We start from the raw sequence: 22,084 nt of genomic DNA, 5'->3' as shown, positions 1-22,084 counted from the left end.
TTTCTGCAGACTACTTTTTTCCGTACAGTAGCGGGGCCGTATACGCTCTATACTGGTGGGGGCATGTGAGTGTGCGCAAAATATATAGACAGTTATAAAAATTTCCCCGTGAATTTATTTCATGTATATAGAATATCTGCAGCGATCCCCCAATCGATTACCCGTAAAATATCTCCACTTTCTCACCTCGACCGTGGTTCCGGCTTTTTATTGGTGAATATATAAAAACGCGGGTGTCGCTGATAGGGAATACGAAACACCGAATACCTATATCCACTTTTTTTTTTTTTATCTCACAATCGGGTCAGAAAATCGCTGGCGATGAGAATAATCCGTTACCGAATTTCTTGAATTAAGTGTAAAACTGAACTGTCGATTATTTAATAAAAAAAAAAAACACGAAAAAGACGATACCAAAAAAATGTATCAAAGTTCACATGTTACATTGAATCTCTATTCTAACGACGTAACTATTGTACCGTAGATATATTGAACTGTGTACGCATGCAATTTAGTACTAAAATTAGGAGAATTTGATTAATTATTATTTATATTAGTAATAAGCATTGATAACGGTATATTTGAATATTTAATATTAAGAAATTGAATATGCGTACAAAAATGTATATTCAATTATATTATAAAATACACAATTTTCTTAAGGAAAAATAACGCGATACTTCCTTATCAATTTTCGCCAAATTTGCGGTGTCCTGTCCAGCAGTGACTCACAGGATTCTGGTGGTAGGATGTATGAGAACTCTGAAAGGAAAGCAAAAAACCGATGTCTTTTTATAAATCCCATGGGAGTGGTTATATCGAGATATCGTACCGTTGGGACATTATAAAATCGCGAGCTTTGTTCTTCAGTATTTAGTCACGTCGTAACAATCGACGAAATTTGTTCTGGATATTAATTAGTTAACTTTGTCCTTGTCAGTCGAGACCGTTACTCCTGAGACAAGAAAATCGTGAAATTGCCGATAAGTTGAAAAACAATGGCATAAAGATGTTGAAGATAAATCGGATAAACATGAAATCGTATAATAATTCTTGCCGGTTCACGGCCGTAGCGGTTATATGTTTTTTTCTCGCGAAAAAAAGTGACGGAGAGCTGATCGTAATTCGTCGTTTGACAAACGAGGAGAATACCGAATATCCGGTGGAAAGAAAAATCACTTGCATATCCGACGATCTCGACGCTGCACTCGTTTGGAATCATGAAGTGGGAAAAAAATTCAACGTATCACAAACTACCGGTAATTACTGTAAATTACTGTAAATGATATGATGGAGGTTTATGTGTGATAAAATGTTTTGAAGGAAATTGAGCGAATAATTACAAATAATCCGACATTTGGATTATTTAAAAAAACATGGTCAAATAATTGTTGAACATATGTATATATATTTTTATGAATATGCTTCTACAGATTTCATCTCGACGAAATTTAATCATCACTCCGTGTGTGAAATTCAAAACTCGGTTGACTGTTCTTTGAAATGGAAAGAAACGCCACATTGGAAAACTGTTAATTCCAAAGAACACCCAATGCTGCCTGTTCTCGATTATAGATGGGAAAGTAGGTAACATAGGCAATCATTCTTTAAGTCGATAGGCGTTACTGCGATGACTGCGATCTCTTTTAGGTTTCTACGAATTCGTCATCAATAATACCATAGATGCTCAACAATACATCTCGTCGGGCGAAGTGAAGGGATCCTTTGGCGAGATCGCGTTCTCTGTGCGTGCGCTTGAGGATATACATGTATTTATCTGCGAAAATGTGGACCCTGAGAAAGGTCCTTGTTTTTGGACGATAATCGGTGGTTGGAAAAACTTGAAGTCTGCTATTCGAAGTTGTCCGAAAGGAGCAAATCCGTGGCACCGACCTGTCTCACGTGGAAATTGTAAAGATATAAAGTCTGGCGACAAGGTATTACATAATCGCGAGAACCCTATTCGAATTGATCATCTTTCCATTGAATTGATCGTCAATTTGTCCGTACAGGATTCCCGCGATATCGTCAGTCCAGACGAATGGCGGACCTTCAGAATTAATTGGAACGCTACTGAAAAAAGGATAGAAATTTTCAAAAGTACTGACAACAACGAACCATTTCTACGAGTAATTGTTCCCGAATGGTATTACGTTAATCACGTATCGTTCAGAAGTACGCTCGGCTCGCGAATTCGTTTTCATTTCTGTAAGTGCAGATACGGAAATCGAGAAATTAGTTGAAATAAATTAAGAAGAAGATTGATATTTTTTTCACTCCATTTTGCAGATGACTACATCCGTACAACGGAAAACAACGCGTTGATATCAACCAAAAAATTTGTTCACAGGAGTAATAAATTTTGCGTTAAATTGTTCGTCGGTCTTTGCGTTCACTGTGGTCTGATTGTCAGATTGGTGAATACTGATTCGAAAAAATCACATCACGTGGGGAGGATTCATGGTGACGAAAATTCTACTTCTGATGGACTACTAGATTGGCGAACAGAAAGACTGGATGTAACATTGGGAAATATAGATGTGAATCGTGTGAAATTAGAACTTGTCACAGAACTGGATGGTGACAAAGCCGACAAAGGCCAGTGGGCAATCGATAGATTGAGATTGTGTAAATCAGATGGTGAGTTGTAACATCGTTGAAAATCGGCTGAAGATAATCGACCCGCAACAGCAAGCGCGATTTTCGTTCACAGAACCAATTACCACAAGATCATCGACTCTGACGATCAAGCAAGTGGAAAAGGGGGACGCCGCGCTGAACTGGAATAAGTTATCTTGTCAAAATTTATTCAGACACACGGTAGTTCGTACGAACTACGAGTCAATCTATCAGGACACTAGCAGTAAGTTCGAATAATTCCAGCTAATTGTGAGATTCCAGATCTGCAATCGATAGCAATCTCGATTCACATTATCTGTGCCTTGGGTATGAACGAATAAAATAATTTTCATGTTCCTCAGGATTGCCAGAATATTTGAAGGAACAAAAAGAATTGTGCGGGTCCTCGTGTCCGTTTCTCGGCAAGGGCTGGTGGCTGTGTAATCCCACCGGTTGCACGTGCGATCGCGGATTCACAGGAATAAATTGTAACGACGGTAAGTGAATATATCGTTCAAATTTACCTAATTATGCGATCGGCGTGGTTGAAAATTTTATGTACAGAATATGACATCGGATTCCATGGGCACAATTACGCGAGTACATGCGGAGTTTGTAATGAAAAATCCTGCGACAGGATAACTGGATCCTGTGATGTACGAAAAGAACGGGGGGTGCCGGTATTCCTGAATTCATCAGGTGGTTTGATATTGAATACATTGAAAATTCTCGTTTGACAGTTCAAATTATAACTTGGATAACCTGGATTATTGTTGTCTATTTCAGGATCAGCTTTTTTCGAAACACCGGAGGTCACGTACGTAAATGATACTGCAGTCATGGTGTTTCAATATGCGAATCTTGAATTATACCGGAACTGCCGGATAAATGTCCATTTGCAGCTACAGTCAAAAGATGATCCTAACTCATGGCAAACATCATATTCTCCGATAAATCTATTACCGCATTTGTGCTACTCTGTGGTAATCTCATTCGAGATCAATCAATGAATCGCTTTACCGGATGAATGAATTTGATGAATAGATCGATAAATATATTTTAATTTCTAGGGACCAGAAAGCACTCGCCAGAATATCGAGGAACACGGTCCCCTGACGAACAATTCCTCAAATTATTATACTGCATTCATTCCGCATTTATATCCGAACAAAAAACACAGGATCTGGGTCAATGGAATCTGTTACGCATCGCAAAATAATAATCAAATAAGAATTTTTACCAACACGATTCCTTTCTGGACAACCTGTAGAGGTGAGATACAAAGAGTCGTGAAAACTGTTGAACATTGAGAAAAATTTATGTGTGGTCAGTTGTACGTCAAAGTTTATTTATCTTTGTCATATTCAGGAACCCATCTTTTCAAAATAGAGCCCGGTGACACATATTTAACCGTTTACAAACGCCGAATTACCGAAGTGAGATAATTAAATCATTAATCTTTGAAGTACCTAACCAGTTTTATGGTTGTAATTGATGATTTATATTTTTCAGTGTAATGATCGAATTGACGCTCTATATGAAATAAGCATAAGTAAAGTAGGAACAAACTTGGGGCATCAATTGGTTTTAGGTAATTTCCCAGTAAACTTAACTCACCCACGGTTAGATCCATTCTCGAAGTACAAGGTTTCGATAGCAGACATCCAAGATCTGGGGAACAAGTTGTTCGAAGTCATAGTCTGCACGCTCGAAGCAGGTGAGAATTGAAAGCAGAATATCAAATTAATGTGACTACCTGGCTATGTATACAATGTTAGTTCATTTTATTCCTTCATCTCGTTACAGCTCCTGATAGCATTACACGATTCAGATTCACGCCAACCGATACGACGGTAAAACTTGAATGGGAACCTCCGATAAAGATGAACGGAATACTGAGAGGCTACGAAGTTTCGATAAAGGTATTGCAAGTGATACGAGCTGCTAACGAAACTCTTAACTTATGAAGTAAAAAATGCATCGTCTGATATCATTGCCACGTGTTTAGATGGTCACTCTGCTGGCTTGTGAAGAAGTGAAAAAAGACACGCCTTTGAAAGACGTAGTGATTCGCAAATCGGTTCAAAAATCGAGTGTAACGTTCGAGAAGTTGCATCCTTACGTGAGATATAACGTTACCGTAATTACGTATACATCGAAACCTGGCGAACCTTACTTGGATGAATTTGAGACACATCCGACGGGTCGGTATCTCTACATGGAAAAAGGTTCCTAGAACGAGGAATCTATACCCCTACTCTATCATTTCCAGATATTCCAACTGCAAAATTTAGCAATTTCCGTTTCATGATTAATTTTACCAAATTGACCTGGAGTCCACCTGAGGATTGCACGACAATATCAGGACCGTTAAGGGCTGCTGTCCTGTTTTTTTACAGCAGCGATTCCATGAAACGAGTGTACGCTATCCAAACAGAACATTCCACGTTGAATTTGCAAGCTATAAATCTGACTGCTTTCACGAATCACACTGTTCGTCTTTATGCTTTGAGGAGTCCGACTTCTGCACGGAATCCACGTATGTATCAAAGTCTAACTTGGATGACACCGGCAACAGGTAATGGGAGAAAAATGTAACAAAGCTTCAACAATGACTAGAAATTTTTTTCAAAAGTGCTCAGATTTTCGATATCATGTGTCATTTCAGCTCCACCGCCGGTGACAGATGTGACAATTTTCGATGTTGATCCGGAATCATTTACCATTTCCCTGAGGTGGTTACCACCTATGCCCACGAATGGCAAAATTGAATTATATCAGGTAAAATATCTGAACTCACAGAGTATGGCGGTGTGGAATGGATCCGTTTCGGACAAAAGTATCATGTGTCAACTGAGGGAAAATTTCGTGTGCGCCGAAGACATAAAAATTCTCTTCAATAATTCCCTGGTACGGATATTGCTGTTGAGAAAGTTAATTTGCACATGTATATACCGATAATAACTTTTCGCATGGAATGATGAAAGTTATCTATTTTATTAGTTTTTCTATTTTTTTCGTATTTCAGTTCAAGGTTTGCGCAAAAAATGAGGATGTGGAAAAATTAGGATGTACACAGCCCATCTCGCTGAAAACGATTAACTTTCGGAATGCAAGTAGGTGAATAACGTCTATCATGAGCAATATTTGTAAAATGATTTTGAGTGAAGTGACAAAGTAGATTTTGATTATCGGGATCGTCTAGTATCGTTGATTTTGTAAGAGAAAAATAGTTTGACGATTCAATGGCAAATATTATCGAATTATCGTTGAACTTTTCATGTTTTTAGAACCTGCTCAACCGGAAGATATTCTAGTTACACCTTCGATTTCTGGAATCGTAAACTTGCAGTGGGAGCTTCCAAAGATTAGTATAAAAAAGATCAAAGGATTTGAAATTATTTATCAATTAAGCGGAACAAAGCTTTTGAAACTTCCAAGTTCAAATGATATATTTGGAGCAAAATTATTAAAGAGACAGGACCGAAAGTACGAACTACACCTTTTGCCATCTAGTGAATACAAGATTTCCCTGTTCTCCACTGATCAAAACGTTCGAAGCGAGGAGGTTGAAAAATCGTTTTGGACACGAACAGCCATTGCTTTTGCAGATGGAAAAGAATTACAAGTCAGCCACAATGGAACACTGATTAATGTTGAGATTCCAGAAATAGTGAACATAACTAAAAGTACAAAGCTTGAGGTGATGGTCAACGGCCCAATAACGTGCGACGCTCATTCGCCAAAAAATTCGAATGGCAACCAGACGAGTGTAATGAACTTAATCGCCGCCAGTTATAGTGTAAGTCAGACGTTTCTTCTGATTTTTTCTTTTCTTCTACGTGGTTTCGTCTATTTAATTAGCCTGGTGAAAACTCATCCTGGTTTTCTTTTAGGCCGGAAATATCACCGATAAACAGCTGACAATTGGTGGGAGCAAAACCATTGAAAACGTGGGTTCGAAGTGTGATTTACACTACGGCGAGTCCTACACGATCGTAGTTAAAATTATAGATGAATCCGTTTACTACAATAAATCGCGAAAAATCCATCTGATCGATGGCGAGGAATCTGAAGCAGGATCTAATCTCATCTGGTTGATTATCTTACCAATATTGGTAATCGGCATCGCGATACTTTTTTACATCTGGAGCAGGTAAGCCGATCTCTCGGACACTGCAGTATCATCCAATGTTAATATCCTTCGAACGTTCAACCATGTGTTCACCCGAAATTGGATTAATTTTTCTAAAACTGGACTATTATTTTATAGAAGAAGCCGAATTACCATAATACGCGACCCTATTTACGCTAATATGCTGTAAAAGACGATATTGACTACGGATATCTCGGCATCACGTGATTCAAAAGTGAAGTCGTCACCTCCTAACGATACCCTATAGAGAAAAGCAAAATGTAACGAGTATGAATAAATAAATAAAAAAGGTGAGGAGCAAACTCGACGAAAACTTCACGAAATCATCGAACAACGCCCTCGAAATGTATCTGATTTTCTTGTAAAATACATTACGAAGAAAAAATATATATTTACAAATAAAATAAAGGTAAAAGTAGCAAAAATTTGGCCAGATACCACGAATTCGGTTCTCCTCCTTTTCAAGATGGGATAAGCTTATTCAATTTCTTCTAACGAAGGATAAAAACTGGAAAAATACTGTACCAACAATGGCTATATGTATACGACGCACATACATACGAATGCTTATAACTGACTGTAAAAGTATACGTCATGGGGAAAATCTGGTTGAGGAACGATAATTCCAACGCGAGTCCAGCAATCATTGTACCTTGCGGAGTCTAGTTTTACGTATTTGAATTTTTTTTCAATCTCTTTATTCTTTCTATTCACGATCCGGGCTCTTTTCTCTCGTATTTCTTATAATATATCTGACAATGAGTCAGTCTATTGAAGACTGAAGTAATTCGTTGGATCTAATTATTTCTACATCCATCGTAAACTCCAGCAGCCGTTTCAGTTCATTATATGTTAATCGATACGATAATCCCTAGTCTGTATAATCCTTATATTATAACATATATTTTTGAAGTTTATTTGTTTATAAAATTTATTATGCATTTTTATCCGGGTTACAGTATGTGAATTATGAACGTGTCTCATGGACGTTTCCTACAAGAACAGATAAACGAATGAATGTGAACATTTTAATATCGACTGGAAGTTCGGTTAACGCATACGGGCATATCTCTAGAACTTTTCATTTTTTACATTTCGAAACAAACAAAAATCGTCGCACACTCTTTCAACCGGTCTTACCAAGCTCGGTTACGTGGGGGAGGGAGAAATATAAAAAAACAAGACATTGATTCTCTTAGCATATGTAAGATCATTAAAAAAAAAGAAAAATTCAGCTTTCAAAGAAAATAGGTAACAGAAACGCAATATTAGAAAATAATTGTAAATCATCACATTGAATTTTCTGGCTTTCAGGTGGTTTCAGGATTACATCGGACGGGCAATGGTTTGAATCGGTTGAAGCACTACGGTTACCCTCGAAAATGATACATTGTTTTTGAAAAATGCGCAGCAAATATTACATTCGTCGCCATATGTATACTTATACGGAACTATGCACCATAAGCAAAATCAAAAGTTCCAGAAAAATATCCGTATAGACATATCTTGTTTGACCCTGACTTCAATGATAACTTTGCCAGAAACATATTTTTTATAGACCCCATCACGAAATTCACGTGGGTTGGTAAAACACTGTGGTAATATTTTTGAAAATGCTTCAGAATCCACGTACACAAGCACGTGCGTAATTAATAGCGGTGATTAAGCATTTAATGAGATTGCTAAATCACTGCACTATTATACTCGTGTGCTAATGTGAATTCACGAACTGCTTGACGAGAATAAATATACAATGTATATGTATACATACATATATACTTTCCAGATTTATACAAACTGCAGCAGGGCCAGTTGGCACCGCATTTGCGCGATTATAGTGGCGAAGCGAAGCAAGGCACCCGCACAATTACCCAAATAAACTGAACCAATGCAATGACATTATTCTACCGAAACTCCCAAAAACAGAACTCGGTTCAATCCATTCTGTTCAAAAAGAGAGAATGGTGACCGTATAATAACTACCACGATTAATTCCACAGCGTTCTATTATCGGTCCTAATCATTCGGTCGTTGACAGATTCAGTCCACGATTCGGTGAAATAATACCAGATTTATAATCATATTCGAATATATTATCATAAAAATATTCTCAATTTCCGTTTCAGCGTACGTTGGTCCAAACTTCATAGATACCTATATCCATATGTGCCTAACCGGGCGTACGTACACATTCCTTTATGGAAAGCCGGCAGCGATGCAATTAATTAATCTATTCCGGTGGTACAATAGGCAGCCGAGCAGAATAATCGGCCGATCGAAGTAGATAAATACAGTAGTTTGCTGCATAGCATAAGTCATCGTCGTAGATTACATGTGTCTAGGAGGAACCCTTGGTTACTAGGCCCCGTTAGTTTCGAGTACATACAATGCGCCCATGATTTGCGGTCACGTATGCGGTCTTCTGACTAGCTAGTATTTCACCGCAATGTGCACTAAAACAAGCGTCAGATTTAAGTGCGGCTGAAATCCATGCAAACGTTCAAACGTTTCTAAATGCGCAAAATACTACAGCTTAATATCATTTTTATCGCAATTTAGTTGTCAATAAATAGATTTTTTTGCAGTAAATTGGATATGGTATATTGATATTTGAACCATTAGTGAATCTGTATGCAAATGCTTTGTTTTCTTTTAAATGATCGCAAATATGATACGTACATACGTGCAATACGATTATATTAGACGGTTCAACCATAGATATATTTCAACCATAGATATGTTCAACATACGACGCCTGAGCGTCGGATTCCTCATGTTTTTTGTAGTTTTTTTTTTGTAAATTTAGAATGTGGAACTATGGCAAGGCTCTACACTGGCAAATTTCTCGCGTAAAGGATAATTATATTTTGTTGTTTCATTGAAATCTTTGCTATCAGAAACGAGTCTAGTGAAACAGAGGAAACGTGAGCGAAATTTGTATTATGTGATATGAAAATGTTCCAATAATGGAATGGATTTCCTTTGAGCTGATAAAATAAAAAAAGCTCATCTAGAAAAAAAAACAACAACAATATTCCAATCGAACGGCTTGAACACCTCTGAAATCTCATCTCGTTCAACCGGATTAAACTTCTAGATTACCAATCCAGCTACTGTGGCGAGAGTTTCCCAAGCGAAGCCTTTGACTTTCTAATTTTAAAAGTTAGAATGAGAATACTGCAGGTAACGTCTAGCCGAAATCACTATCACTTTTTGAACACATTTTGAAATTTTGATACTACACTGGGGATTGTTGATATAGATACTACAAGTTCGGTAGGATAAGTTTTCTTTTATTTAAACTTTGTGGAACAACAGAATATATATATTAATGAAATACATATAAATACTAAACAGTGCTTTTTTCAGATATCCATATACAACGTGAATACTATAATACCTATCTAATATTTACTGAATGAGAGTATCGACTAATCTTACAATTAGTCTTATTCTTACATCAATTGTAATCAAGCTTATGAATGCAGGAATGTAGATGTACATTGGTGACATGGAACGATTGAGATTCTGTGATGGTATTAAGAAAAACAGATTGTACTCAGAAGTTAAATTCGTTAAATAGGTAACTTACGGCATACTTTCTAGACAATCTTTGATATGTTGCCAAGTCTGGAGGCCCTGGAAATAATGATTCAAAAAATACAACATTGTCTTTATCGAAATCATAATGGAATTTGGAATTTTATTACCTTTCTAGCAAGTTTGAATTGTAGCACACAGTATGCAGCCAGAGTTTCCTTCAAGTCAATGACTTTTTGATGTTGAAATCTTTCAATATCTACCATTGCTTTGATGGAAAAAGATCTGTATACAAAATTATAGTAATCAACAGTCTGGTAAACTGAAATCATTTGAACAAGATAAATGATACTAACTCTAAATCTTCATCCGCCTGTTTCACAGCTATTTCACTTTGATTAATCCTCTGCTCCAGCTGGTGTACTTTCAATTCACGTACTTCTTCAGTATCGACAGATCCAAAGAGACGAGACATGAGACCAGTCTTACCTAAAACCAACAGGATACAATATGTGAGTCAGTCAACGTTGTTTGTCAGTATCTAATTCGAAAAAAAAATGGACGATTAATGGCTTTTACCCTGCTGCACTTTATCTTTATGTTCGCGAGTAGCAACAAGAGCATCGTGAGCCTCATCTCTAACCAGCTGCAGAGCCTCTCTTCGTCTAACTACTCCTTGAAGTGCGGATGCTCCAAACAGCCACTCCTTTAATTGATCTGCTATCAGTTCCTCCTCTTCTAATGCAGTGTCGATACTCGCGGCTATAGAATCCAGGTAATGACCTGATTTCTACAGGAAAACGAAATGTGTTTTCGACGTGAATGTAAAATGGATTGAAACCCGGATAGTAGAAGTGAAGGTGGATTAAATATGTACCTGCAAGCCATCTCCCATTTCTTTCTCTATGGCACTCCATTCGCTAAACACACGTCCGTAATTAGCATGTAATTTGTACAGTCCATATTGCTTTTCAACTAAACGTGCTCTAACTCTAAGAAGATTGCACAAATTATTCTGAAACAACGAAGACAATTATTGATTTTCTGAAGAAGGAATGATATAATCTTTGAATTTTGACGTCATACCTGTAACTCGATTCCGTAATTTTTGATTGTTTCAAAACGTCTATCAGGTTTTTTTAGTCTCACAGCCACGCTAAGAGCTTTGAGCTTAGATTCTGCTATTTGTAAATAGCCTAGAGATGTGAGAATAATTCATCATTAATAGCGAATAAATCCATGCCAGTTGAACTCTTTTACTCTAGACTTACCAGTTTCTTTAATGCTCTCTCGCCATTCATCTTCTTGCTGGAGGAAACCCATGAAGTGTTCGTCATGTGATAATACTGGGTGTGATGCCACTCGAAGCAAAAAATTCTATAAACAAATTATCAATTAGAAGGTGCAGGTCAACACAGCATCCATCAGTCAAATCGGCGTCCACTGTGAGAAATTGTATCCTATAGGGATCATAGTTTGAATCAAGATACTATAATTCGAGCAATTGTAAGGCTTGGATCACAAACCTCAAGCCCAGCTCTACGCCGATCAACAAAGTCTGGATCGAATGTATCAGTGGCCACCTTCTGCCAGCCATAGAGGACCTTTTTTTCTGGTAACGGTGGTAGGACTATGTAAGGATAAGATACTTCCAAATAAGCTCTCAACAGTTCAAATTCAGTGTATCTTCTCCACAAAGAACTTAGCCGTGTCAGAGCACCCCTAAAATCTGGGTCAATTACTCTGAAAATAAAATGCTCAACTATTTAAAAATCTGACGTACATCATATAATATCAGATTGATCGTGGTGTATAGCATACTGACTTTGTTTCAACAAGATAAACTGTGTAAAACTCTCTGAGATTCAATGCACTATTAGCTCGTTTTTCAGCTTCTACTATCACAATTTCCATATGATCCAAGAGTGAATCCTGCAGAGATATAAATAAATAAATAATCCAAGTAACTGAAGAATTCATTTCCCTGGTAAAACATTAGTACAGCGATGGACTGACTGATGTAGCAATACCCTTGATGAGCATCAGACTGCTAAAGATAACTAAAATCGTTCTGGTTATGACTTATAATTAATATAGCCGATTTGGTATTGTTGTTATAGAAATGTTCGGGTTTACTGCCTTCAACGTAGGATGAAATTTTTTTCTTCAAGCAACAGTTAATTCGATTTGTTATGACAAGTTTTAATTTTTGTAATTCACCTATTACCAAAGTCTTTTCAGGGATACAGCTGTTAAATGATCAAAAGTGATTAATCATAAAAAGTAACGTTAAAAAATAATTTCAGTGATTCGTTGTCCCCATTCTAGGGCTATCACCCCAGAATCGCCTCTGTGACAGACGTCCCTCTGACAGAAGCTGAGATATGCGTGGAAGCGAAGTTTTTGCGGTTTTTACCTCCTTGCGTATTTCCTCCGACGTAGTCATATTAGTATTTCCTAATATATCGTAATTTCCGTTTTGAAAAATATCTTCCATTGCTCTAACGCGCTATTGACTATAAAGAGATCTACAATTTCTCTATCTATCAACACTCACGACCACCTCAAATACTCGGATCACATCACATGTCCATGAGCTTCTGCTAAACGTAAAAGCCAACTGTGAAAATATTGTGGACAGCTAACGCCACTTGGATAACCAGATGCCCGCCATCTACCGTTGCGTCAAATGCGTGTGTAGTACCAAGGAGAAGTACGTACGATTGGGACATTAAATAGCAAGACGAAAATTGCTTTTGTATTTTTATTGTTGCATAATATGTTACATGGTAAATACATACAGTGATAATTATCCCGTGTTACCTTCAATTTACGCAGAGGACTTCGTTAGGATTTGAAAACTACGACATAAAGAAACTGGAAAGGCTTGAACCGTAGAAAATAGATGTGTTAATAATTACACATTAACTTGCAAATTTCACGCCTTGTGATTGTAGACATATAAAGGTATATTAGGTAACTTATTTTAAGAATAAGACTATGAATTCCTCAACAAAAAAATCTCATTACAAACCAAGAATTACCTACTACCGGAATTTGTCGTCATAAAACGATTGATCTTTTACCTTGCAATTGAAAAGGTAGGAAAGCTAAATAGCTTGCTTTAAAATTCTTGCCAAATTCTGAATTTTTATTTAGGACATTCATGAAAGAGAAATTCAAAACTCTATTTTTAAGAGACGATTATTACCCAAGAAATCAAGATATATGCTTTTCAACCTAACAAGATTAAAATCATCAATCTCATTCCATGCTACAAGTTTATTGTCTTCTAGTCAAAGCTCAAAGTAGTACATAGCTATGGTCCGACCCAACAAAAAAACATGTAATTTTGCTGCTCAGTTGCTAAAACATTTTTACTCTATCGCTGAATTTGTTCTGTGCAATATAAAGAAGGGAGTAACATATTGAATGGATCTCAGCCTAAACAGCGAATAGAAGATACTGCGACCTTGATTTCTTGTACCAATAAAGTTTATGATTAATAACTAAGCTTATCCTCTCATAGTAAGGTTATCAAAGAAGGTAATTCTAAATTAAATCGTGTAAAGTGAAAGTGATTCGCACTAACTAGTCGGCGGAGGTGGTGGCGGTGGTTGTGCCAACAAAGTAGGTAGGCTATTCAAATCAATACCCGGAGGTGCAGGTGCTGGTTGTTGAGGTGGGGGTGGTACAGGCGCAGCTGGAGGCCATCCACTCAGTGATTGCTGCTGCCATCCTGGGAATCCAGGAGGTGGTGCGGTTCCTGGAGGCGGAGGACGCATCGGGCTCTGTTGCCCCTGTTGCCAAGGTGGCATACCTCCCATTCCAGGTGGCATTTGCCCAGGAGGCATCTGCCCAGGAGGTGGAGGCTGATTGTTTCCTGCCATCCACGGCATCAATGGAGGGATATTAGGCTGCGTGGTAGAACCGGGAGGAGGAGGTGGAGGCTGCATTACTCCAGGCGGTGGAGGCATACTGACAGGTGGCTGCCATTGCATATTCATGCCATTCATGCTGTTTACATCATTCTGGGTCCATGGCGGAGGCGCCATACCAGGTGGAGGCATCATCGGACCACCTTGCATCATCTGTGGCGGTGGATGAGCCGGGGCAGCCATCAAAGCTCTGGGCGCTTGTTGTCTAAAATTCGTCACAAGTTGTTTCATGAAAGACGAGTTGTCACGGGCATACTATACGTTTCAGAAAAAGTAAGAAGAGCCTTACCTGTCGAAGAGACCTGGATAATTTGTGCTCTGAGTTCTCTGATGACCCTTAGATCTGTCGGGTGGTGGACCCTCTCCCAGCTCAGCCATAAGAGACATGTATTCTTCATCAATCTTAGCTTTGTCACCTCCTGGTGTCATTCCTCCCATTCCTGCAGCTGCTGGTCCACCTTGACCAGGTCGTTTTGAACGACAATCTCTTGCAATATGTCCCGCACCTCCACAACTCGAGCAAACGATGTTGTTCGTCACATTTGGTTTATCCGGACACTATAAATACAGTATTGCAAGTATAGAAGCCACAAATACTGAATTAAAGATGATCTAAGCAATAGCAAGACATAATACTCACCAACCAAGACTTATGGTCACTTGCGCCGCAATTAGTACATCGAGGTCCGTCATTTTCACGAAGAGTTCCATTGAGCAACGCTAGTTCACGTAATTGATTACGGCGTAAGTCGTTTTGACCCTCGGGTACTTCAACCCCTTGTCTAATTATCTCGTGAATCTGGATATGGATAAAATTGGTTCATTAATAATGTAAATATTCGATAAATTTCATCATTATCTGATCAATAAAAATTATGGACAGCCATACCCTTTCAACTGCTTTTTTGACCGCATCAAGATTATTTGCAGTAATATATGCATGCAGTGGTTCATCTTCACCTGGTAACGGCTGACCATCTTTTCTTCCAACCTTACCTTCCTTCACTGAACCTTTGCCTCGAATTATTATCTTGGCACCGGTTTCTTTCTCCATTGCTGGAAAAATAAGCACAAAAAACACAGAACGACTATGATAATAATGCAAATGTTTCATGATCGTCAAACATCAAAGTGTGAAAGATACTACATACATTTCAAAGTATTACCACGTGGTCCGATTAGCAAACCAACAAAGTTTATGTCAGGGTGCTCCTCTTGCGGAATCATCACTTTATCATGTACACGTATTATGGGTGGCCTGAAATGGTCGAAATCACTCATTAAAATCCGTTCCTATGACTGTTTTACGGATAGTATCATTTCAATAATCATCAATTGAGACTTTAAACCTTACTTGTAATCTGGTGGCGGTTTGAATTCAGGATTGATTTTCATTATTTTTTGAATCAGATTGTGCCTTTCTTCTTCCAACTTCCTTCTCGTGCGATATTCTCGGGTGTTCAAGCGCTTACCATCGCTACTGTATATTGGCTCAGGAGATGGAGATCTGAAAAAAAAAAATGAAAAAGTATCACACCTCACTCAGAGGGAGATGGTACTAGCGTACAAGCAACCTGAACTTCTAATCTTTCAGTACCTCAAGCGTGACTTTCGTCTGTGATTTGTAAAAATGAAGAATCGATCAGAAGGGCAATTTCGTAATCTCATTTAGTCTAGAAATATTTGAATCTTCTATAACTGAACTATACAATCAATTGACTTAAGTGTTGTTTACTCCAATGGATAACTCATGTGTCGCATTCAGAAAATTATGACCAACTTGTCAAGTTTATGGATATGCAGCTAAAGTGATAACAAAATTATTTGAAAATTTTATCACTATTCGTATAAAATGGACATCATTCATATATCAGTATTAGAACGTAGCAGCATGACCGACGTTATTATTATTAGCGAGTGTACCCGCAAATCAAAGAACATAGATACTAGGGGAACTATTGTGAGTTAGCCCCTTAGATCTTTCCAACCCTGCCAATAGATTGAAATAATAATTTAGTTGATCATAGACTCGTATAGCGTGGCAATATATTTATTATACTATTTATGTAGGCAACTGCTGGAAGGCTGCGGCATAATTTGCGCACGGCAGCTATGGATACGATGTCAGCTGCTATGGTAAATCCTGTGATTATTAGGAAATAATAATTTTGTTTCATTAGTCATATATGTACGTTCGCTTTATACATATACAAACGATAATACAACAATATACAAGAATGCGTCCAGCTAAAAGTGAATTAGTGAGAACCTATTGGAATAAATCAAGAGATTAAGAGATTACTGGAGATTAATTCAAGTTGTTCCTGAAAGTAACGTTAGATCGATGGATCAAGTAAATTGATTAGATTAACATTTACGCGTTCATTTTTTTCCTGTAATCTGACCATTAAATTTGTTTCATTAGTAGTAAAGATGTGCTGCGGTATGCTATCGGTAAATTGAAGTCGTGATTATTATTAATTAGTGGTTTACTCAGGTACCGTGCAAATCACGGTATTCTAGACACCCCACGAGATGTTGTTTGTAACCAATGCCGTTTCCAACAAAAATAAAAATTAAATAATACACCTTCCTAATGAAGTAACGTTCTCAAAATATTCTACCAACAGTATTTAGCATCTGAAATTCGATCAGTCACGTTTTAGTGACAAGCAACAATTAGGATGAATTTAGTCGTTGTAGTCTTAACTGTCTTTATTTCTACTTCTGAATTTCTGTTGCAATATTAATTTTCTATGAAACCTAAAAACTCATGTTCAAACTTAATGTGCATGAACCCAACCAAGACTCGTTCCTCGACTGTAACCTCGCACCCTAGTGGTTAGGTAATAATTGTATAGATAAGGTGCCGAGAGTGCCCTCTGGATATTAAACACTGCCATTCAATTTTCCAGAAAGCATTAATTCGATTTTTTCACCCGACTTTGTTATTAACTAGAATTGACTCGGGTAGAAGTTAATGAGCATTTTTGAGGAGTCAAGTGAATGAAATGTTATAGCAGTATTTAATAAAAATGAAATAGTAAGATAAATTGATTAGAGCAAACCAATATTATCATAATTCATCTTCAGTGAAGATCAGGGCTAAACTTCCAAGCCCCAGGATTTGAGAATGGGTTGTCGTTTGCAGATCCACTAATTTATGCGCAGTAGATCCATTTAAAAACTTTAGAACCCTGAGTTATGGTTACTCAGTGGTCAGTGAGTTCTGTAGGTATGTAATGGTCATTTTTGGTACGTAAGATTCGTTCAAACCTTTCTTCAGGGTTTAGCGGTATCCCGAGGTCACCAGTGCGGAGTTTCCGGCTGATTTCCTCAATCTGCAGCTGAACTGTAAACCAACGGGTTAGAGGGGGCGGAAACCCCAACAGTTAGACAATGTCAATTTGCCACAATTGTATACATTTATAAATGTATACCTATATAGCTTTCAATATTGTAGGATATCTGCCTGAGAATCAAAACCTTGAGAGGATTTTGGTTAAAAAATCAAGTAAATCGATGACATTTATATTGTAATGCCACACTGTAGTAGAAACCAAGGTTGTCATATTCTCTCATTGTCGATCAATAATACTCAAATATCATTAGGGTGGTAAAAAGTCTGGCTTGCAAATGAAGACTAATATTAATGAACGCTTGAATATTCAACATCAAAGTTTTGATCAGCTCAAACGTTAAATAATTATTTTATTTACTAATTATCCATTATCTAATTGAAGATAATTCGTGCCATCACCACTCAGGAATTTTCATACTTAGTAAATTTATACTTACTTAGACACATTGTAACATTATTATTTACTTTTGAGGGATTGTTTGATCTAAAAAATTCTACATAAGACTAACGATTTATGAAAATTATTTCTGATCAGTACGAACTAAATCATCTGATATACATCAAGTCCCTATCGCAAAAAATACAATGAAATACAACTTACACAAATAAGCCTGCTCCTGTTCTGGGGTCAAGTTAGTGGGCAGAACTGTTGGCATGCCGGGAATGAATGTCTTGTCATGTTCGCTGCCTCCCCATCGAGTCTTCCTACGCTTCCTTCGTTCCTCACGTGATTCTTTCTCTGATTTTACATCACCTGAAATTAATATAAATTCATTAGTAGGCTGATGAAATAAAAGTATTGAGTATTGTGTGACTCGTCAGTTTGATAAATTTACGCCAAAGTTACTTGTGTAATTTTGATTTATTTTGTGGGTTGATCACAGAATAAAAGATAACCTATTTGTAGAATTCCCTGCGGAAACGAGAGATGATTCAGTACGCGACTTGAATTCATTCGGCAACATTAAAAATTACGAATAGGTGGGTAAATAAAATGTAAACTTACTTTCAACTTCACGTTTTCTGTTTTGGGAATTGTTCGGGCTGATTTGTGTTCCGTTGGCGATAGCCGCTGATACCGCAGCTGCAGCAGCGGCTGCTGCTGCCGCAGCATTTGCCGCTGCGGCGTTTTGAGCATTTTGTAAATAGCTTGGGTTTAAAAGCGAGGTAAAATTTCGAGATTGATTCATTCTCGGTAATTAGTGGGCTCCAATTTTACTCTCAATTATGAACTTCGCTACGCACAAGACAGAAAAAAGCTCGATATACTTCAAAGATGGCGACTTAAATGAAAGGCAGCACTGGGCAGCACTGTGTGGCTTGCGACGCTTGCGTCTTGATCTTGACGAGGAGGAGCGCTACCTTTTGGTAAACGATGAATTAAAACTCGAGTTGGAACTACTCGTTGTTAGCATCGATGGTTGATAAATTCGATATCCTCGGATATTTGAATGGGCAGCGTCCAATTTATTCTTTCTACGCAATAAAAATTATACTTTTCTATAAAATCTGATAGAATTCTCAAAAGCTCCACCCTGCTTTCTCCTGATATGAAGATGGATTACTGTTTAAATCGAATATCAAGATGTTCCAGAGATAATATTCGAATTGGGAAATAAATTATGTATTAACGTCGAAGTCACCAATCGATTCAATAAATGGATCATTGATTCAATTATATTGAATTCTTTAATATTTCTTGCATGTCTCTATACTTTTACATTCTAGTTTTAACAAGCGTGAGGTCATCACCCAAAGAAAATACGACTCGAGAGAACTGTTCTTGCAGTTCACCAACGACTGCATAAAAATGATATAGCGGCTTCAGGATACGGTTTGAAAAAGTAAAATAAATGAATAAACAAACTTTACATGATAGTTGATAGGCTAAACTTATTAGGCCAAATAAATCACAGGATCGAGTAACAAATACGAAATACATGTTTAATGCGGGATAAGACTTTTTAGAAAGCAGATTCTTAAAAAGAAAGAGAACTTGAGTTTATTTGGTTTCATACGAATTTTTCATGTGCCGATACAGTCGAATAGAATAGTTAAATTTGAGTAGATGATACATGGTTGGACTGGATGTCAATATTCTCAATATTAAAGAACTGACACAATCCATTCTCTGCCATCTACATCTTTCACCTATATAATTATGGCTTACAATTTTTATTGACTGTAATCTACCATTGACGTAAACAATTCAATCCATTAGAGTTAAATTTACCGACGCAATGAAAATTGCGAATAGAAATCTACGATGTGTATAAGTACGTCTATAATGCTCTTCTCAGATGATAAAGTTTGGTCTCAGGACAAGACTAAACATAGCATTTGCTCACTGTATAATGTACATTCTGTTTGGCAAAAGCTTTCCACTGTATCGATATCATGACAACCAAGATGTTTTCAAATTCATAAACATTGTGTCAAACGATAAACTGAAGGCGTAATTTTCTTCCGAAAAATAATACGCAGGATTTCAACCGAATCCACAAATTTGTACAAATATAATTATTCTTAAATTGGACGTGGAGTAAAATAAGTATAAAAATGATTCTGACGTAACGATTTTGTCGGGCATTCCCAAATACGACGTTTTTTGTTCAACGACAGCAGTGTAAGTTTTCAATATCTTTTTCATGTAAAAATTTTTCCGTTCATTTTTTTTTTTTCTATTATCATACAGCGTAACAAAATCTATAGTCTCGTAGATTATTTTATACTGTAAATGCAAAAAGCCTGCAGTGGAATAAAATCATTGACTGTAAGTTATGAAATTGAATGTCAATTTTGATTCTAATTGACTTTAGATTAAACGTAGTGTACCAGTTGATAAAAATTTGATATACTATTCGGTCGTAATGAATATAATGTAGATAGAAAATAAACAAATATCAAACAATATGGAATCTAACACTTGCGTGACCATTTATAATAATTAATACTTATATCTTCGTAATAATGATAATAATCACAATAATAACAACAAAACTTAAATGATATCTACGGTCATCTACTTCTGTTATTCAAAACAGATTGACTAATTATTCGGCTGCGATGCCTACCGAGCATCGAGAGAGAACAAACTCTAAATGTATCCTCAACTATCCTAGAATGCCTCATAGCACTTCCCAAACGAAGAATACACGTACCGCTATACAATATAATAAATATTGTGCAATGCTCTCTCGATCAACGCATTTCAGCACGGCTGCCTCATCTTTCATTATATGTATACTCGATTAAACAAATATTCCTCCCTCGACGATGATACGAGTTCATTTATTTCAGGCGCGTTGGCGTCGGAGATCTTCTTTCGTATGAAGATGGCGGAGGTAAAGCTAAAGAGGGTGGTAAACTAGTCGTGCTCGAAAGAGTAGAATCTAATTTCCTAGCTTCATGCTCCAAAAGTACAGCATCCAACGACGGATCCTGCGATACAGTCCTCAGAGAATCTCCCAGCGCTTGACGGAGCTGTTGCATTTCTCTACCAGCACGAGAACTGCGCAATACATAGAGTTGACGACGCTTGATTTCTTGGTTCAGTTGCTCCCGCAGCAATTGTATCTGCAAAATAATATTCGAATCGTCACAAAGATTATCAATGACTGAAATTTGAATATACAACAATAATGTCGAACCTGATTTTCGAGACGCAACACTTGTTGACGATGGCTCTGTTCTCTTGCTTCGAGTAATTTTTCCGCCTGTAGCTGCGCAGCTCTCAATCTCTCCATTTCGCCGGATCTCTCTCTGTTCAAATCCAACGTCGAGTGGGAGTGAGAATGGGAATGAGCGTGTGATGTTCTCAATCGAATTAATTCCGCTTCTTTTTCAGCTAATTGTGTCTCCACTCTACGAAGTCTCATTCGTAGCTCCCTATTTTCTTGCTCCAAATTATCCGTGCTAATATTAGAACCCATTAACTCGATCTGCGCTTTTTCTGGACGCTCGTAACTCTTGCTACGAATATTACTAGCCCTCGACGACGATAACTGGCGCTCCATGTTGCGCTTTTCTGCTTCCAGTGATTTTACCTTCCGGAAAGAAATAGCGAAAATAAAAATTTTTCGAACTATTTATATAATTAATATAACTATAACTCACCTTCTCGTTGAGAGCTTCCACTTTTCCTCTCATTTCGCTTCTTTCTCGCTGCGCGTTCTGCAACTGTCTCACCAGTTCTTCGTCCTTATTCGACGAATTTTCTGGTGGCCAACTCGCCAGTCTTAATTGCGCCTCGAGACCAGATCTTTGTACTTCATTATTGGCTAATTCATTTTGAAGTCTGGTTGTCTGATCGGCTAAAGTTTGATTTGTGCGTCTCAATTCGGCCATTGCTTGCTGTGTCGAGTCTAGTCTCTCGGAGAGTACTCGACGTTCGTTTTCACTATTAGATAACTGCTTCTGCATCTGAATTAAAAGACAAAAAAATTCAGAAGATTGTCACACACAATATGT

General features: G+C 37.4%; 4 protein-coding genes across 7 annotated transcripts in view; 1 reads left to right on the top strand and 3 right to left on the bottom strand.

Moving 5' to 3' along the window:
* The first annotated feature begins 3,458 nt into the window (after nucleotides 1–3,458).
* LOC125501358 lies at nucleotides 3,459–7,175 on the top strand. The gene is made up of 12 exons (XM_048656850.1): nucleotides 3,459–3,602; nucleotides 3,690–3,891; nucleotides 3,988–4,055; nucleotides 4,132–4,336; nucleotides 4,426–4,541; nucleotides 4,628–4,823; nucleotides 4,892–5,197; nucleotides 5,288–5,529; nucleotides 5,648–5,735; nucleotides 5,910–6,421; nucleotides 6,516–6,775; nucleotides 6,893–7,175. Exons 1-12 carry the CDS (start codon nucleotides 3,459–3,461, stop codon nucleotides 6,942–6,944), a joined length of 2,391 nt encoding a protein of 796 aa, XP_048512807.1. The 3' UTR covers nucleotides 6,945–7,175.
* A 2,872-nt stretch (nucleotides 7,176–10,047) lies between these two features.
* Nucleotides 10,048–12,978, bottom strand: LOC105692652 (sorting nexin-4-like). Its single transcript, XM_012411981.3, has 10 exons — nucleotides 12,732–12,978; nucleotides 12,141–12,247; nucleotides 11,842–12,058; nucleotides 11,587–11,692; nucleotides 11,402–11,511; nucleotides 11,193–11,330; nucleotides 10,895–11,105; nucleotides 10,672–10,804; nucleotides 10,486–10,600; nucleotides 10,048–10,414 (listed from the first exon to the last, which is right to left on the bottom strand). Exons 1-10 carry the CDS (start codon nucleotides 12,810–12,812, stop codon nucleotides 10,364–10,366), a joined length of 1,269 nt encoding a protein of 422 aa, XP_012267404.1. The 5' UTR covers nucleotides 12,813–12,978; the 3' UTR covers nucleotides 10,048–10,363.
* An 87-nt stretch (nucleotides 12,979–13,065) lies between these two features.
* LOC105693048 (splicing factor 1-like) lies at nucleotides 13,066–18,918 on the bottom strand. Its single transcript, XM_012412704.3, has 9 exons — nucleotides 18,621–18,918; nucleotides 18,216–18,368; nucleotides 17,530–17,605; nucleotides 15,608–15,760; nucleotides 15,405–15,511; nucleotides 15,143–15,309; nucleotides 14,894–15,052; nucleotides 14,543–14,811; nucleotides 13,066–14,458 (listed from the first exon to the last, which is right to left on the bottom strand). The coding sequence occupies exons 1-9, from the start codon at nucleotides 18,802–18,804 to the stop codon at nucleotides 13,903–13,905; spliced, it is 1,824 nt and encodes a 607-aa protein (XP_012268127.1). The 5' UTR covers nucleotides 18,805–18,918; the 3' UTR covers nucleotides 13,066–13,902.
* Nucleotides 18,919–19,596: 678 nt separating this feature from the next.
* LOC105692468 (rootletin) overlaps nucleotides 19,597–22,084 on the bottom strand; it is a 31,118-nt gene continuing 28,630 nt past the window's right edge. For all 4 annotated transcript variants that reach the window (XM_048657609.1, XM_025747269.2, XM_020856265.3 and 1 more), the window contains exons 25-27: nucleotides 21,731–22,036; nucleotides 21,265–21,660; nucleotides 19,597–21,190 (exon numbers count right to left, since the gene is read on the bottom strand). In XM_048657609.1, coding sequence (XP_048513566.1) covers nucleotides 20,906–21,190; nucleotides 21,265–21,660; nucleotides 21,731–22,036 — 987 coding nt within the window. In that variant the 3' untranslated portion in view covers nucleotides 19,597–20,905. The remainder of the gene's footprint in view (nucleotides 21,191–21,264; nucleotides 21,661–21,730; nucleotides 22,037–22,084) is intronic.

Source organism: Athalia rosae, chromosome 6, assembly GCF_917208135.1.
Source record: "Athalia rosae chromosome 6, iyAthRosa1.1, whole genome shotgun sequence".
Classification (NCBI taxonomy): Eukaryota; Metazoa; Arthropoda; class Insecta; order Hymenoptera; family Athaliidae; genus Athalia; species Athalia rosae.
This window is presented reverse-complemented; position numbering and strand designations above follow the sequence as displayed.

Bases quoted from the DNA above. Each gene is read 5' to 3' on its own strand.
- LOC105693048 (XM_012412704.3), bottom strand. From the start codon at position 18,804: ATGAATCAATCTCGAAATTTTACCTCGCTTTTAAACCCAAGCTATTTA. The intron at 18,369-18,620 runs GTAAGTTTACAT...TATTAATTTCAG, and splicing joins CAGAAAACGTGAAGTTGAAA to GTGATGTAAAATCAGAGAAA. The intron at 15,761-17,529 runs GTTTGAACGAAT...TTTTTTTTTCAG, and splicing joins CCGCTAAACCCTGAAGAAAG to ATCTCCATCTCCTGAGCCAA.
- LOC105692652 (XM_012411981.3), bottom strand. From the start codon at position 12,812: ATGGAAGATATTTTTCAAAACGGAAATTACGATATATTAGGAAATACT. The intron at 11,331-11,401 runs GTATGACGTCAA...TCGTTGTTTCAG, and splicing joins ATTACGGAATCGAGTTACAG to AATAATTTGTGCAATCTTCT. The intron at 10,601-10,671 runs GTTAGTATCATT...TTTTGTATACAG, and splicing joins CAGGCGGATGAAGATTTAGA to ATCTTTTTCCATCAAAGCAA.
- LOC125501358 (XM_048656850.1), top strand. From the start codon at position 3,459: ATGGTGTTTCAATATGCGAATCTTGAATTATACCGGAACTGCCGGATA. The intron at 3,603-3,689 runs GTAATCTCATTC...TTTAATTTCTAG, and splicing joins CGCATTTGTGCTACTCTGTG to GGACCAGAAAGCACTCGCCA. The intron at 4,542-4,627 runs GTATTGCAAGTG...CCACGTGTTTAG, and splicing joins GCTACGAAGTTTCGATAAAG to ATGGTCACTCTGCTGGCTTG.